This window comes from Rissa tridactyla, chromosome 8 (assembly GCF_028500815.1).
Source record: "Rissa tridactyla isolate bRisTri1 chromosome 8, bRisTri1.patW.cur.20221130, whole genome shotgun sequence".
In the NCBI taxonomy this organism is placed as follows: Eukaryota; Metazoa; Chordata; class Aves; order Charadriiformes; family Laridae; genus Rissa; species Rissa tridactyla.
The window spans coordinates 11,125,516-11,139,914 of record NC_071473.1 but is presented as its reverse complement, the minus strand read 5'-3'; the positions used below and the strand labels follow the sequence as shown (position 1 = coordinate 11,139,914).

Genomic DNA, 14,399 nt, shown 5'->3' with positions numbered 1-14,399 from the left:
TCTAATGCCAAACATTTGCATGTGTAACATCCTGCACAAATGCCTCATCCTAAACTGGAAGTTCTACAGAATTCCAAGGCAGACATTCCCATGTGAATTAATTAATTTTACACTGATTTTTTTTAAACCTTCCAATTACTTCAACTTGCTCGCTCATAGAAAGGAGGGCCATCTCAAGGCCATTAACCCATCTCAGTCAGGCACACAGTGTGATGTCTTTCAAGGGGATACTGCTTCTGCTGGATCTATAGGGTAAGTGTTCCTGAAGCATGACCTACCATACCACACAAAAGCATGCAATATTCCTAAATGCAATACATAATATGACATGGTACACAAAATAGCACCACTAGAAGGATAAAAGTTTGCCTACACAATGTGCTGTGGAAATAAGCTCTTGTATGATAAACTGAGGCAAGCTCTTGCAAAGCTGATGTGAAAGTGCCACTTTGCAACTTGCAGGCTATTTACAGTAGGTAGCAGGTATAATCATTAATCAACTCCAATTATACAACTGGCTTATGTCTCATCATAGGAGCCTTTCAGGAGTGCAATGGATGGCACCCATTTCTTACTATAAAGAAAAGATACTTTCTCTGAGAGCTGATATGACAGAAAGTGATTGTGGGTTTCTGCGTGAATAATGTAGAATTTTGTCTCAAAGCTAAAGCACTGAAAGAATAAGCGATGCTAATTTTTAATAAGTTGCTCAACTGATAATTTTGTATGCATCAATTGTGCAACTGAACTTGTAATTCAATTAGTTTTTTAAAGCAATTAAGGATGAGAGACTACCAAAAAAAGCTCAAAAGAAGACTTTTCTAATTTATTGAAGTGGCTGATACTACACCACTTCAAAAAAGGAGAATTAGTTATGTAATAAAGAAAAAAATACGTTGTTTCTGTTACAAAACTATCCACTAAAAATGAAATGAAAAATGCATGATCTTCTAATATATGAAAAAAAAAAAAAGCAGAAAAAGCTATCATAAGTACTTTCGTTTACTAGGCTAATAGGAAATGAACATTAACTCTGGACTTTATGCCAAGCAGAAAGGCCTACAGATTTTATTGATAAACTCCATATATATTTATATCACCACCACTCATTCCAGATTATATGCACTGCTACTAATTTCCTATCACATGTGCCAAATTTACCTACTCATTTTTAGGGAACACTTGGGAAATCATTTGAAGATCAGAGTTACCACCTTTAAATATTCACAATCCACATTCACTGACATCTGAATGACATTAAGGAATTTATAAACATTATTTTTTCTAGTTGTTTTTTGAAATTTTATATTACTTCATAGGATTTTTCTATCAAAGACAAAGTTGCAACAGATATAATTAGCACGATTCTGGCATTTTAGTGATACATGTATTAATGTGGTCTTAGGCCAAATAAAACGTCATGAAGACCTTTGAGTATTTTAGTCATTAGGTCAGCTTTCTTTTGATGACTACACTGATAGCTATGGTTGGTGCTTCTTAGATATTTGATACGAGAACTCAGTGGCAGTGAGGAAAAAAAAATAAAAGGAGAAAATCTCATATAAAAGCTAACAAATTTGATTAACATTAGGAATGCTGATTTAAGCACACAGTAGTTTAGCACAGACGTTTTTCGTCATAAGCATGATTTAAATTTCAAATATTTTACTTGTGACAGTTAAATAAATTTTTCAGATCATTCCTACACTGTAAAGAAAAATAACTTTGATTACTTCTCTTCTCAATCCTTACTGAATTTTTGATGTATATTGCAATGTGCATTTAAGCTCTTGAACATTTTGAAGTTTTGGTGATTAAGGATTAAACTACACGATACTACATATTTACTACATACCTACTGCAATATTTACTGTATTTTTTGCAAAATACCTTTATGATAGGAAAATGCAGAAATTCCCATTTTAAAAAGGGAGAGCTAAACCACAAAGACACATTATAGGAATTCAGCACCCAAATGCCTTTAAAAAGCTGGTTCAAAGAACTTGCGACAATTGGTAAACAGCGAGTGGAAAAATCAATGCATTAACTACATTATCAGTGAATCTGCAGCTGATGAGGGCAAAGTCTGTTGAAAAATAGCAGGTACCGTCCAGCAGGTGTAAAAAATATTTATGATAGTCACGTCTTTTTTTGTGTGTGTAGATAGGAAAGGTTTTTTCCTCAACTCTTAATGATACTGTGAGTTCTTTTAAGTACCTTGTTTCCAATGGCCTTTTTTGGTGGAAAGTTAAAAGTCCTCACTTGCTGGTATTTATTCTGTAATTTATGATGCAAGCTTCTGAACTCTGCATATCTTCGATAAACATTCCATTCATCATCCTTTATCCTAATATAAACCTGCAAAATACAGACATGGAAAGAAATAATTTAAAGACAAATCATTGAATTAATGTATCTCCCTTACTCTCTCTAGCCTCAAAACTTAACACCTTCACATTCATGATGCAATGGTACGAGAAGTTCCAGGATCACTTATTTGTTGTTTCTGTTGTATAGGTCATTAATCTTATTCTCTCCCTTCTACCCTCTCCTTCTCTTTTTCTCTCTTTTTATTGTATTTATCAAGACAAACATAGCTTGCTCATTTTAACATGACTCGGGGGCAACCATGGTAGCACTGTTTGTTACCATGGTTTCCAGCATATTCCAGCTAGTGACCAAAGAAAAAAATAATTTCATACTACTATAAAATTGATTTCTATGCACTCAACACAGTTTTTCAACTTTGTAAATTAGCTTCGTAGCATCAGAATTGCAAAACATAATTTTATCCAAACTATGAAACTTAATTTACTTTCTAAAAATAATTACGTTGAAAACTAAACTAGAAATTTTATTGTTTGGAAAATAAACACAGTTCATTCTTTCTGCTTGTATAGGACATTAAGTATAATTTAACACAGCTGTAGTTTTTGTGATTATGTTTTTGTTTGCCACTCAATTATTTCATGAGCATATTACCAATTACATGCTAAATATTCATGTTCTCTAGGAAAATTTCATGCAGAAGTGAAATATACTTACAGAAAGCTGACATTTCATTCATTAATAGGGAATAACCTTTCCTCTACAGAAATGAACCCACAGTTTAAAAGAATGCTGAAATAGCACAAGTCCAAAACTATAAACCAAGCATCAAAACTCAGGATCCAGAGTGACCTTTTCCTTAGCTCCTTCTGCAGAATCTGTAGCTGATTCGAATTTCTCATGCGTGTTCATAATCTCAGTATTTTGCATCACAAATTAAGCTGGAGTAGCACTGATGACACTGCACTGCCTTGCTTCTCCAACAGAACCCAGTAATTTAGTAAGTTGTAAGGCAAGTATTAGAAGAATGCATATATAAAAAAGCAACACCAACAACTGCCACAGAAAGAGTGGGCAGTAACAACTGTATTTTTGTAAATATGAGGAAAAAATGAAATTTGGATTTTGATGTGGCCAATTCCAACACCGAATTGTAGCTTTTCCTGATGACTGAAGCATTAACATGGTCCTTCTCCTCTAGATTTGCCAAGTCCTTAGAAAAAACAAAATTTTACTAGGGGCTCATGGTATTTCAGAGGTCCAGTGAGGTCAGATGAATGCCTTCTTCCACAAAAGCAGCTTGTGCAGCCTTCCTTTGGTTTAGTTTTTAAGAAGTCCTTTTATCTCTACAGACACTTAATTTCTCAAATTTATAGGAGGCTTCTGTCTCACAACAAAATACATTATACCATGCAACTTCTGCCAAATTATAATATTTCACTTTAGAAAATGTTCATATATTCATAATATTAGATTCTATTGAATAACAAGCTTATTTTTATTACTGTTGTACTTTATCATGTTTCATGATGGACAAAAAATGAATACTGTAATTCCAAAATTAGCACATCTAAGAATACAAGATATTCAGAGTATTGTGTGAATTATGCATATGTAAACAAAAATTCCACTACTTTTGGTAACAAGAATTCAGATAGTGTAACAATGGAACCACTATAGTAAGTCTGCAGGAAGTATTCAGATTTCTTTTTCATTTTGAAAATAAAGCCAGGATAAAGATAATTAAACACCTACTGGACCATCTGTTTTAACAATTCACTACACCTCTGAAGGAAAATGAAGGGAAATGTGGAATGCAAGTACTTTGCATAATTTCAATGAAATTCATTTAATGTAGTAAAAACTATTCTAAATACTCTTTATTCACCCAGCTTTAACCTCTCTCCCTGCCCATTCTTGCTTCAACCAGTATATTGTTTGAAATTTTCTATACATTCCCAAGATTCATGTTTGAGCTTCCCTACGGGGGGTGAGGATGACAGAAAAGCTTTAATTATTTCTAACCAAGTTATTTAATATGGAAATCCTAATTTAACTAAGCAGTTACCTTTGCACATGTGATTTGGTGAATCATGCAGTTTCTGTTAAACTGTAACCCATAGTTAACTAAATAAGGAATCCAGTACATTGCAATTGAAATTTTTAAGGACTGCAAAAACACATATTCATTTCTTAGATAAAACTATTACAGAATCTCTTCCTGTTCTTCTGTGTACATAGATATTGATTTCTTTTAGACAGTAAGAAATGAAAATGCAACATTTGGAGCCCTGTGCCATATTGAATTTATTGACAATAGTATAATAGAGTATGAAAGGCATATTAAAGTTCATGATGTAGTAGACATTCAAAGCTTTTATTATCTCAACAGGGAATACTATTCACAAGCCAAGGTATTTCAAGACACTTAATGCAAATTCGGTTGGGAAATCAAAGAAAATAAATCCCAAATATAAAACTGCTTGGATAAACTTACTCTAGTCTAGTTATATAAGGCATATAGTTATCCTAATTTAAATCAAATACAGATCATACAACTTAAGCAGAGGAATAACAGTGAACAATTATCTTTGTAGACGAAATTTTGAAATATCAAATCAAGCAACTTGAGATGCACGGTTTGAAATTGCCTTAAAAGTCATTAGGACTATTCCCATCACCTTCAATGTATCCACAATTTCATTCATGGCCTTTTAATAGGAAATCAATGACATTTGTAGCTGCCAAATACACTTTTGTGTATGTTTCTCCCAAATTATCATGCTCCACCCTAGAGTGACACTACTTTCTACTACTGAAAATACCTTAACATATGACATATAATTACAGAACAGTATTTTAAGATCACGTTACAGAAAGTCCTAGGCTCATTCTCTGAACAATTTAAAAATCAATACCAAATTGCTACATTACCTTTCAAATGTATTATTTCTGCATTATTGTATTTCTACTGTATTACTGTATTTCTAACTTCCTTTCCCTCACTAATAAAAAAGGGTTTTCTGGATATCCTCTTGTTTGTTACATATGCCTTTCAAATGCCTAAGCATGTGACGACAAAAAGGAAAATTCGCAACTGGTTTGGTAGAGACAACCCAATCAGCATGAAAACAAAAACATAACATGCAAATTGGCACCATTGCTTTTTAAATGTTAACTCAGCTAAGCTTGACTGGTAAAAGTTTTCTTTACATTTGCTTTTAAATAACACTTCAAATAATTTTGGGTCCATAGTTTCACCTTTACGCTTCAGTACAATAAGAAAAAGGAAAGTAGACATGAACTGTTAGAGAAGCTTTAATTTTTTGCTAGAGTTTCATTCTTGGTAAAGAAGCTATAAAATGTTTCTGTAAAATGAGAATACTTGCTTCAGATACGGGAATATCTGCTTAGATAGAACAGATTAAGATAAAAAAGGATGAGAAGATTAATAATCAAACCTGCTCATGCTAACAGAACATATATATCTTAAGAAGCATATTGCTAGCACTCAGCGGGATAAACCAATGAATGAATGACAGTTCTTAAATGGATTTTATGCGTCTTCTAAGACAGGCAATTTGAACACTGTTGGGGGATGGGAGAAGAGATTGCACAGGGGGGGAGACATTATGTGCTTAAATTTGCCTCTTTATTCCCCCCAGGCAGGACAAAGCAAGCTTGGAACAAATGAAAAATTACATAGAGCAGACTGCTCCTACCACTACCTATGTAGATAAATCTGTTCTAACACCTTGTGTTAGAAAAGCCAACAAAAACCATGCAAGGATATGATATGATATGATATGATATGATATGATATGATATGATATGGATGAAGTTAAAACTGCAAGCATTTCAGCTTTTCCCCTTCTTATAGGCAGACTCTAACACCAATATCTTGCATCTCCTTTACCTCGACTTTGAAATAGTCAATTTAAATAATTATATATTGTATTACATAATCATAAAACAATCATAATTTCATGCCAGGACCAAACTGTAACACTTGTACCCAAATTATCTTCTAAACTACTAAAATTATCTTCTAAAATACTTAAATCCTACTGTGATCCACATTATCTTGTGCCAGTCTTTAGAGTAAGGGTAATTTCTTCTTTATTCTCACAAAAAGTAATCTATTAAACAGCATAAAAAGACATCTTCTTCTGATACAACTACAGAGAGGGCGCATCAGGCACAAGACAGGGACTTCTAAAAGTCCAGTTCAGAATTACTGATGGACAGCTGCAAGTAGTAAGAGGAGACAAGATCTCATCTGCATTAAAAGTTCTTGTCAGCTAACTAACACAGTTCATCTTTTCACTGCTTCCACTATAAGTTTCCCATACTAAAAAAAAAAACCACAAAACCAAAACCCACCTGTTTAAGAGTGTCTATTAAACTTCTTTATAATAAAAAGGGGAGAAGAAACTGAGACGAAACAAATTTCAGTGCTCTGAACTATAAAGTAAAACTTTTTAGCGTTTATCTACTGATTCTCTACGGTTTTTGAGTTTTGCGTTATAGACATTATAGAAGCCTGGAATATTTGCTGCAATAACTCACAAGTAACTTCTAACTTAGCATTTGGTTAAATGAATCTTATAACCCATGATATTTCCATAAAACAAGAGTGCAAGTACTTTTGTAGATTATTGCTAACGTAATCTAAGAAAAATGACTGAGAAGCCTTTCTGTAGAAAGAAAATTCCTTCATTTTAACCAGAGGTGCAGACGCGTTCTGGGATGAGTTTCTGTAACGACTACTTGTTTTGCTTTTCAAATATAGGTTTATGATGATAATAAAGTTTTAAAAATTCTTAAAACTAACTCAACTTTAATACACATCTTTACTCCAGAGCACTAAATTAAAAAGATTTTGATCAAAATTTACAATTTACAAAATAATTGTGTCCAGGGGAATGGAACTACCTTTTCTTCCTATTTCATAGCGTGCTTCCCTGAGAGGAGTGATGTATTTCAATCTATTTAGGAAGGTTTTATCAAAATTATTTCAGCATTCAAAACATATAGAAGTTGTTAAAGGTATGAATCCAAAAGGAAAGCATATAGCAAAAAAGGAAGGAACCTGTTACATTTCTTGACTGTACTTCAGGACAATGGGATTCTGTTTAGACTATAAATTCAAACTGAATTCTTCAAAGTTACCTTCAAAGTGTGAGAAATGAATACAAATGCAAGTAATATTCTGACACAAGTGCAGGACTACATTTATGGTTAAGTTCCCTCTTTGAAAATGAACCAATATAAGAATTTCTGCATAATGAAAAACAAACAGAACAATGAAACTTTTAAGCTGTGATATGAGCAGCTTTTTGTGTGCCTTTCTACTTACAGAGACATAACAGGAATTAAAGCGAACAAGTTGAATCTTCAACTTTTTGATATTTAGTTCATAAAAATGAACAATACACTGTCAAATATATGAAAGATTGAAAAGAGACTAGGGGTAAAAAAGCTGTACAAAAAGAATGTTTATTTATGATAATCTTGGGTGGCTACTCATATGCAAATAGCAACAGTCTTATCTGATCAGCATGTTTATCTTTAATCTTATTTGGTATAATCTAAAATGTTTACTGCTCTGCAAACAAGGCAGACTTGCAAGTAGCCATTTAAATATTGGTATCACTTTAAGAATCACAAAATCTCGGTTTCATTATCTTAAGTGTCAGCCATTGGTAATTATAGCAACAAAAGGCATGACTAATGGCATTTGCTGTACACTTCACAGGGAAGTGGAATCCATATGTATGCAGAAAATAACAAGATACTCTATAGTTGAGAAATACGATAAAGTAATATTATTGCAATAATCATCTCGCTTCACAGGCATTAAAGAAACTACAACTAACTATCACCATCTAGAGGTAAAATGTAAATGCAAAAATTGTTTTTGATTCTGATCTGGATTCTGTCTTTATCCCTGTGAATATACTAGACAAAATTATTTTCTAATGGTAGACTGGCTGAGCAACATCTGCCTCAAAAAAAAAAAATTCACAAAAGAAGATGGGCATCAAACTGCACAGATCACAAATAGTAGTCATCAGAAAGCGACTAGCTAACTAGAGAAGACAGGATGTTCATAAGACTTTCGTCAGCATGACCCAAGCCACCTAATGTTTAACTTGTCTGTTTAAAGGACTATGCTTTCTTAACTGTTACTTTGTACAAAATATCTTTGTTTCTTCACACATGGCTAGGTCCTTTAATGCTTATAACTAATCCTATTACCACTTACTAATAGCCATCACAAAGTTTGTAAAAGAATAAACCTCTTAAGCATCTTCTGGACTGAAAGGGGATAACTGTAATTGTTCTAATGTTCTTGCTAGAAGATACTGCTATGACATTCTATTCTGAGCTCCTATCACGGCCCCGATAATTTCATCCAGTAATGTCTAAATAATCCTTATGATTTGTTGATTCATAAAAAGGACAGCAACTGGTCATCTAATTAATCTTTCTACTCAGGTGCAAAATTAATTATACTGGTAATCTGTCAGCACTAATGAATGTCAAGACAGTAGTCAAGATATAAACCTGAAACAAAACAAAAAAGCTGAGCAATTACAAAGAGAAATGATGTGCTTCTGAAAACATTCAAATAAGCGTGCCATGCAGAGAAGACAAACAATAGTGGAAGGAAAGATACTTCCTAATCATACCTATTATTTCAATTTCAGGACTAAATTACTCATTCTTAGCATAGCATTACAAGGGCAACTCATGTTTAGTTAATCCTACACCATGACTTCCAAGCTTCCTCCACTGTACTGTTACTGCAATGCACACTTTTCATTCATACTGATTTGAACAGTTTGGAAAGTTCTTTGGTGAATTATGAAATGTATTCTATTCAGTCCGCTTAAATATGAACAAAATGTATAGTGATATTTATCAAAAAAAGTTGCCTATCTTCCAAAATATTGCTATCCAGGGATTTCGTGAGAAAGATGGCACATCTTTGTGCTTTGACTGATTTTTCTCAAATTCAGTTAGCTCAGTATTCTCTAGACCTGTGTAAACTTTCAGTATTCACAAACTCTGTAATAAGATGTCTTGCACCCCAATTATATGTTGTGGAGAAAAGCACTGTCAAGCACTTGGTTTGAAACTGCAAGCTAGTAGCTTCAATGGATGCTCCACTTCGCATTTTTAAACAGTTAAAAATCTCTCCATGATTTCAAAGATTGCTGTGATATCCCTTTACTAATGATTTCTAACAACTTGGTTTTCAGACCTCCCTAAACCCTTTTAAAAATTGTGTCAGATTAGTTAGTTTAAAAAACTTCTGGTACCCAAGCCAGAAGCTATTTATCAGTTTTCAGCTATTTCACCCTTGAATTCCTGGTGAACTGCATGTGGAGATTTATTCTTTATTTGTTCAATAAGATCTACTGGCATTTCATTTAAAACAGTCCATCTGGTAATTCTCCACAAGGAATAATACAGAATGGGAATACCCCATAACAACTCCATGGTGAATAGAGATCTTAAAAAACACATTTTTCTGTTACTATTTTATGTTATGAGACCACCTTCTTCAGCTTGAGTATTTGTCCCACTGACTTTAGCAAGTGGCCTCCTCCTGACATACAGAACAGACCATTAGATTTTATGGGTTTTGGAAGTTGTAAGAGGGCTATAACTCTGTATTTCTACTTTTTTTCCTTCAGAATGTGTACATTCCTCTATTTTCTTTTGGAAATGACTTATTCTTTAATTTTTTTAAAAGTATTTATTTACTTCTAATAACTTTCCTTATTCTGCTGCTTAGCAATCCTTGTCTTGTTTTTCCTTTTTGGTTTTTTTTTTTTTTCTAAATAGCTTATGCATTTCCTCTGAGCAATATCCAAGTTTTTAAACAGACTCCATTATGCCTGCAAACCATGTTAGTTGTCTCTTTTAGGGGTTTGGTGTTTTTTTTTTTTTTTTTTTTTTTTTTTAGAGTGCAGTGTAACTACAAATACAGAGGTCTGATTAAAAATTCCACATCTATAGGATTCATTATAAAATGTTGTGTGCTTTCAGAGTCCACAACTTTATTTCTGAGTTTTTCCAGAATCCTTAATCCTTAACAGAAATTAAAGAAACTATTTGATGCTTGAAACTATGCGACAAGTAAGCTGGAGCTGGAAACTTCTCCTTCTATATTCACTGAAAAATAACATCTGAGGTTTTTTAAGGATGATAGATGTACTGATTTTGAACACAACATCTGAAACATACTGAAATATTAATATGACACAAAAAAAATGCTTTGAAACGCCCTTCAAAACACCATTACAAATCTACATTAAATTTAAAAAAAAAAAGTTAAAGACAAGCAAGCACAATAACAAAACTCCTGCTGGAGTCTATTCTTGTCCTGTCCAGGTCAGGCCCTCCTGATATGCAAATTAATGTCATTCATTTCTTTTCCTGGTTTAAGAAGCACAAATGCAGAATCGGTATTAATTTTGAAGAGGCACAGCTACCCAGATTTATTTCTCCTAATTCTTATATTCATAAGAAGCATTTATAAATGCTGGAAAAAAGATGACAGATACTGTCGAACTGATAGGTTCATACTTTTCCAAACTCTTTGAGGTGCTCTGTAATTCTTTCCACCTTCTTTTGGTCATTTTCAAGTCACGTGCTATGTATGCAATAGTTTATTTTCTGCTAGAAAACACTCACTTATCAGCAAAAAGGGACAGAAGAGACACAACAATTCTAAAGTGCATCAGCAATAAATGTGACATAGCAAGTTCCACCAGCACACTGTCTTCCTCTCTTCATCAAGTAAAATGCTTAGGAGATACACAATCTCAAATCAGCAGAAGTTAACAAGGTGGCTCCTAACAGGAGGGGAGAGGAAGACAATCTCTTTAGCTTTCTAATAACAGAAAACACAGAAGAAATCAAGCCATGTTAGTAATACATTTACGTGAACTGCATTTGGAAAAGCAATGGTCATGGTCCATGTCCTTTTGTAACATCTTCATTTGGCAGCATCATCTTACCTTAATAATATTATGCATACAATCTAATTTTCAGGCAGGTTTAACGTCTTAAGGCTAATCTCCAAGTACAGTCATAAGTATTTAGCATATCTAAAAAATGATGCTTACCCAAACCCAAAGTTTCAAACTTTGCTGTTCCAACTGGCACACTTTAGCTTTCTCCAAAGTTCGTTTGATATCTTTTTCTCAGAATTAGCCAGCACAACCAAGAGTCAATTTTTACATCTCAAGTTATGGTTATTCAAGTAGTTGCAGAGAAATGTGGACTCCAAAAGATGTTGATAATGATCTCATTAATATCAACATTCTGCAATATTGCTACTTTCCCTTACACTGATATACTACAAGCAATTTCTCATGTAGCCGACACAAAGTGTTACACATGCATTTTAATTTTCTGCCATTGGAGAAATAAATGATAAAGCAGCAAAAATAATGTTTATCATGAATAAGAGGACTCTCAGAAATGAGCTCAGTCATTTATTCTAATTGTCACTCCCAGTCCTTGTCTGTTCATTACATACTGGTAGCCTGGTAAATATCCACTTCCACAATTTCAACACTGAATCAAATTCCCTGTAATCAGGAGCTCATGTTTTGGCAGAGATTTAACAAGATAAATGCACAGTGCTGTTATTAAGGCTATTCTGAAGTTTTATAAATTAATGCTTTCCTGGTAGCTGTAAAATGCAGAATATATATTCAGCAAGCACATGACTACATATTTGATCAGAGATGTGGCAATCACTTCAAGTGTTTCATTGTAGTGCTATGCTACAGAGCATTTGTCTATTTAGGAAAATTTCTTTTTTTCACATGCACAGTGGCAGAAAACAAAGTTATTTGCTAGACAGATACTCTTCCCAGTCATGCTCCTGTTACTGAGATCAAAAACTGGTAGAAATGCCATTAATGTATTCTTCCATAAGGAAAGATCTCAGCTGGTACCAAGATCAAAGTTTAGTAAGAATTACAGAAGTTCTAGGTCACTTCCACAGCTAATTCTTGCTTGTTTTTTTTAAAATATTAAAAGAATATTAAAAATATTAAAAGAAAAAGTTGAGCAAATACAGAGCTGTTCACCAGGGGAATTCTATGATATTCTGTGCTGTTCTGTAATTAAAGACCAACTAGTCGGACCACAGACATCCTATTCTAGACAGATGCTTCTAACTTTCCACATTACATGTCCCGTAAATTGCTAGTGAGAACAGATAATGAATAGAGCATATTCAGAAGAACTTGTACATTTTTCAAATACATATACCAATAAACAGAATTTTGTACCTTATGAATGCCCAACATTATGAGTATATATAGTAGACAAAGAACTTAATAAAATTCTCAAAATTGTGTTTTTGTAAATCTAGAATTTTTAATCTTTTAGAATCTTGCAATGATATTTTGTCTTCTTTTTTCCTCTTCTCAAGAGGCTTAGCCTTCAGTCACAAGTTCTTTGTTTTCCATTGATGACAAGTAATGGATGAAGTCTATTAAAATCCACTCTGTACTAGCACAACATATTTTTTAAAATGCCATGCCAATGATAAATAGAAATAAGGTGCAAAAGCACAATAAAAAAGCCTAAATTTTGTTCAAGTCACTGTAGTTAGACCCTTAACCAAAGCAAGCTGAGACCAACATCTAACCCTCTACTCACTTCAGCAGATTTTAGATAAAGCCCTAAACCTCTTATAAACTGGGAAGCTTAGTTTATCTCAATATTTTTCCTATTGAAAAAGAATGTGGAGAAAATCTCTAGTATATATGAATTCTGCATACTTTCCAGGCTTTCGTGATGCCATTTGTAAAGTCATGTACAGTCAAACTGCATGAAAAGTACTGAACTCTTTTACTAACTAAGTTTGATATCAAGTTACAAGTAAAATGAAAAATAAATTAAGTTCTTCAAACAATTAATGTTTTTTAATCCAGTTCTAATATACCTTAATGAAAAGCACTTTATTACTTAAAAAAAAGAGAAAGATTCAGCATATTAGATAGAAATCCTATAAATAAATTGTTTCTGGTTCATGTCTTAGTAGTAACAACACTAACAAAACTCAAAATACAAAAGCAGGTTTAATAATTAAAAAGGACAGATTTGGCTTTTATGATCATGGGACTGTCTCTAAGAATCAAGGACTGCTGGGAGAGATGAAATCCACCTGACAGAGTGGGACAAGATCATCTTTGCCAAGTGTCTGCCCCACCTGGTGAGGAAATGGTGGATGGGGTGGAAAGCAAATGGTGTGTAGTGACAGGAACAGGAGAAACCTAAGAAATGACAAAGCAGGATGACAGGAGTAAAACAGAGCATCCTAGGAAACAAGCAGGAGAAACCAGAGCTCCTCTAGCAGTCACAGAACTGAAACGTCACTAGAGTAACAGAGATGTCATGGGGTGAGATATTGATGTTTCTAACAATTTCTGCATTAGCAGACTGGTGTGTGGGTTTGAGAATGTGTAGCCAGTGACAGCAGAGTGGAGAATATGTGAGAGCCAGAAAGACAAAAATAATCACACTTGTCAACACGTTAGGTTTCCACAAACGCTTGTGCACCTGAATTGGATTGATTATTCAATGCTTTTAAACAAATTACTACCTGTTTGGTATTGTTAGCTTTTCCTTCCATTAGCTAAAGTCTTATTTTTCATTGTCTTTTACTGGCTGAAAGGTGGATGTTTTCCCCTATTTTTCAACTATCTGCCAACACTTCATAAATGATTCAAAATTCTACACAAGTCATCATTCAGAGTGAGAGGAATGTTAAAAAGCGTCAGAAATCTTGTTCAGAGCTAAGTACACGCGGCTGGAACAAAAGTGGAAAAATTTTGCAGCTGCTAATAATCCACCAAGAAAGAAATACAAACAGCCTGGGACAGCATTTTAAGGAGCATTTAAAGTTTGCCCTGCCATTCTATCCATGGAAGGTAAAATTGTTCTGAAACTGAGAATTCAGGAATCCAGGAACAGCATAGGATTTCAATGCTTCAACTACAAGGCAGGCTAGAGCACAAACCCCGAGTTTCATA

At 33.7% G+C, this 14,399-nt stretch overlaps 1 protein-coding gene across 7 annotated transcripts in view; it reads right to left on the bottom strand.

The window, feature by feature from the left end:
* Positions 1–14,399, bottom strand: part of SNX29 (sorting nexin 29) — a 130,706-nt gene that overhangs the window by 48,022 nt on the left and 68,285 nt on the right. For all 7 annotated transcript variants that reach the window (XR_008468167.1, XR_008468166.1, XR_008468169.1 and 4 more), the window contains exon 19: positions 2,218–2,358. Coding sequence is in view for 3 of the 7 variants with exons in the window: in XM_054212575.1 (XP_054068550.1) it covers positions 2,218–2,358 (141 nt within the window). In the remaining 4 variants the exon portion in view is untranslated. The remainder of the gene's footprint in view (positions 1–2,217; positions 2,359–14,399) is intronic.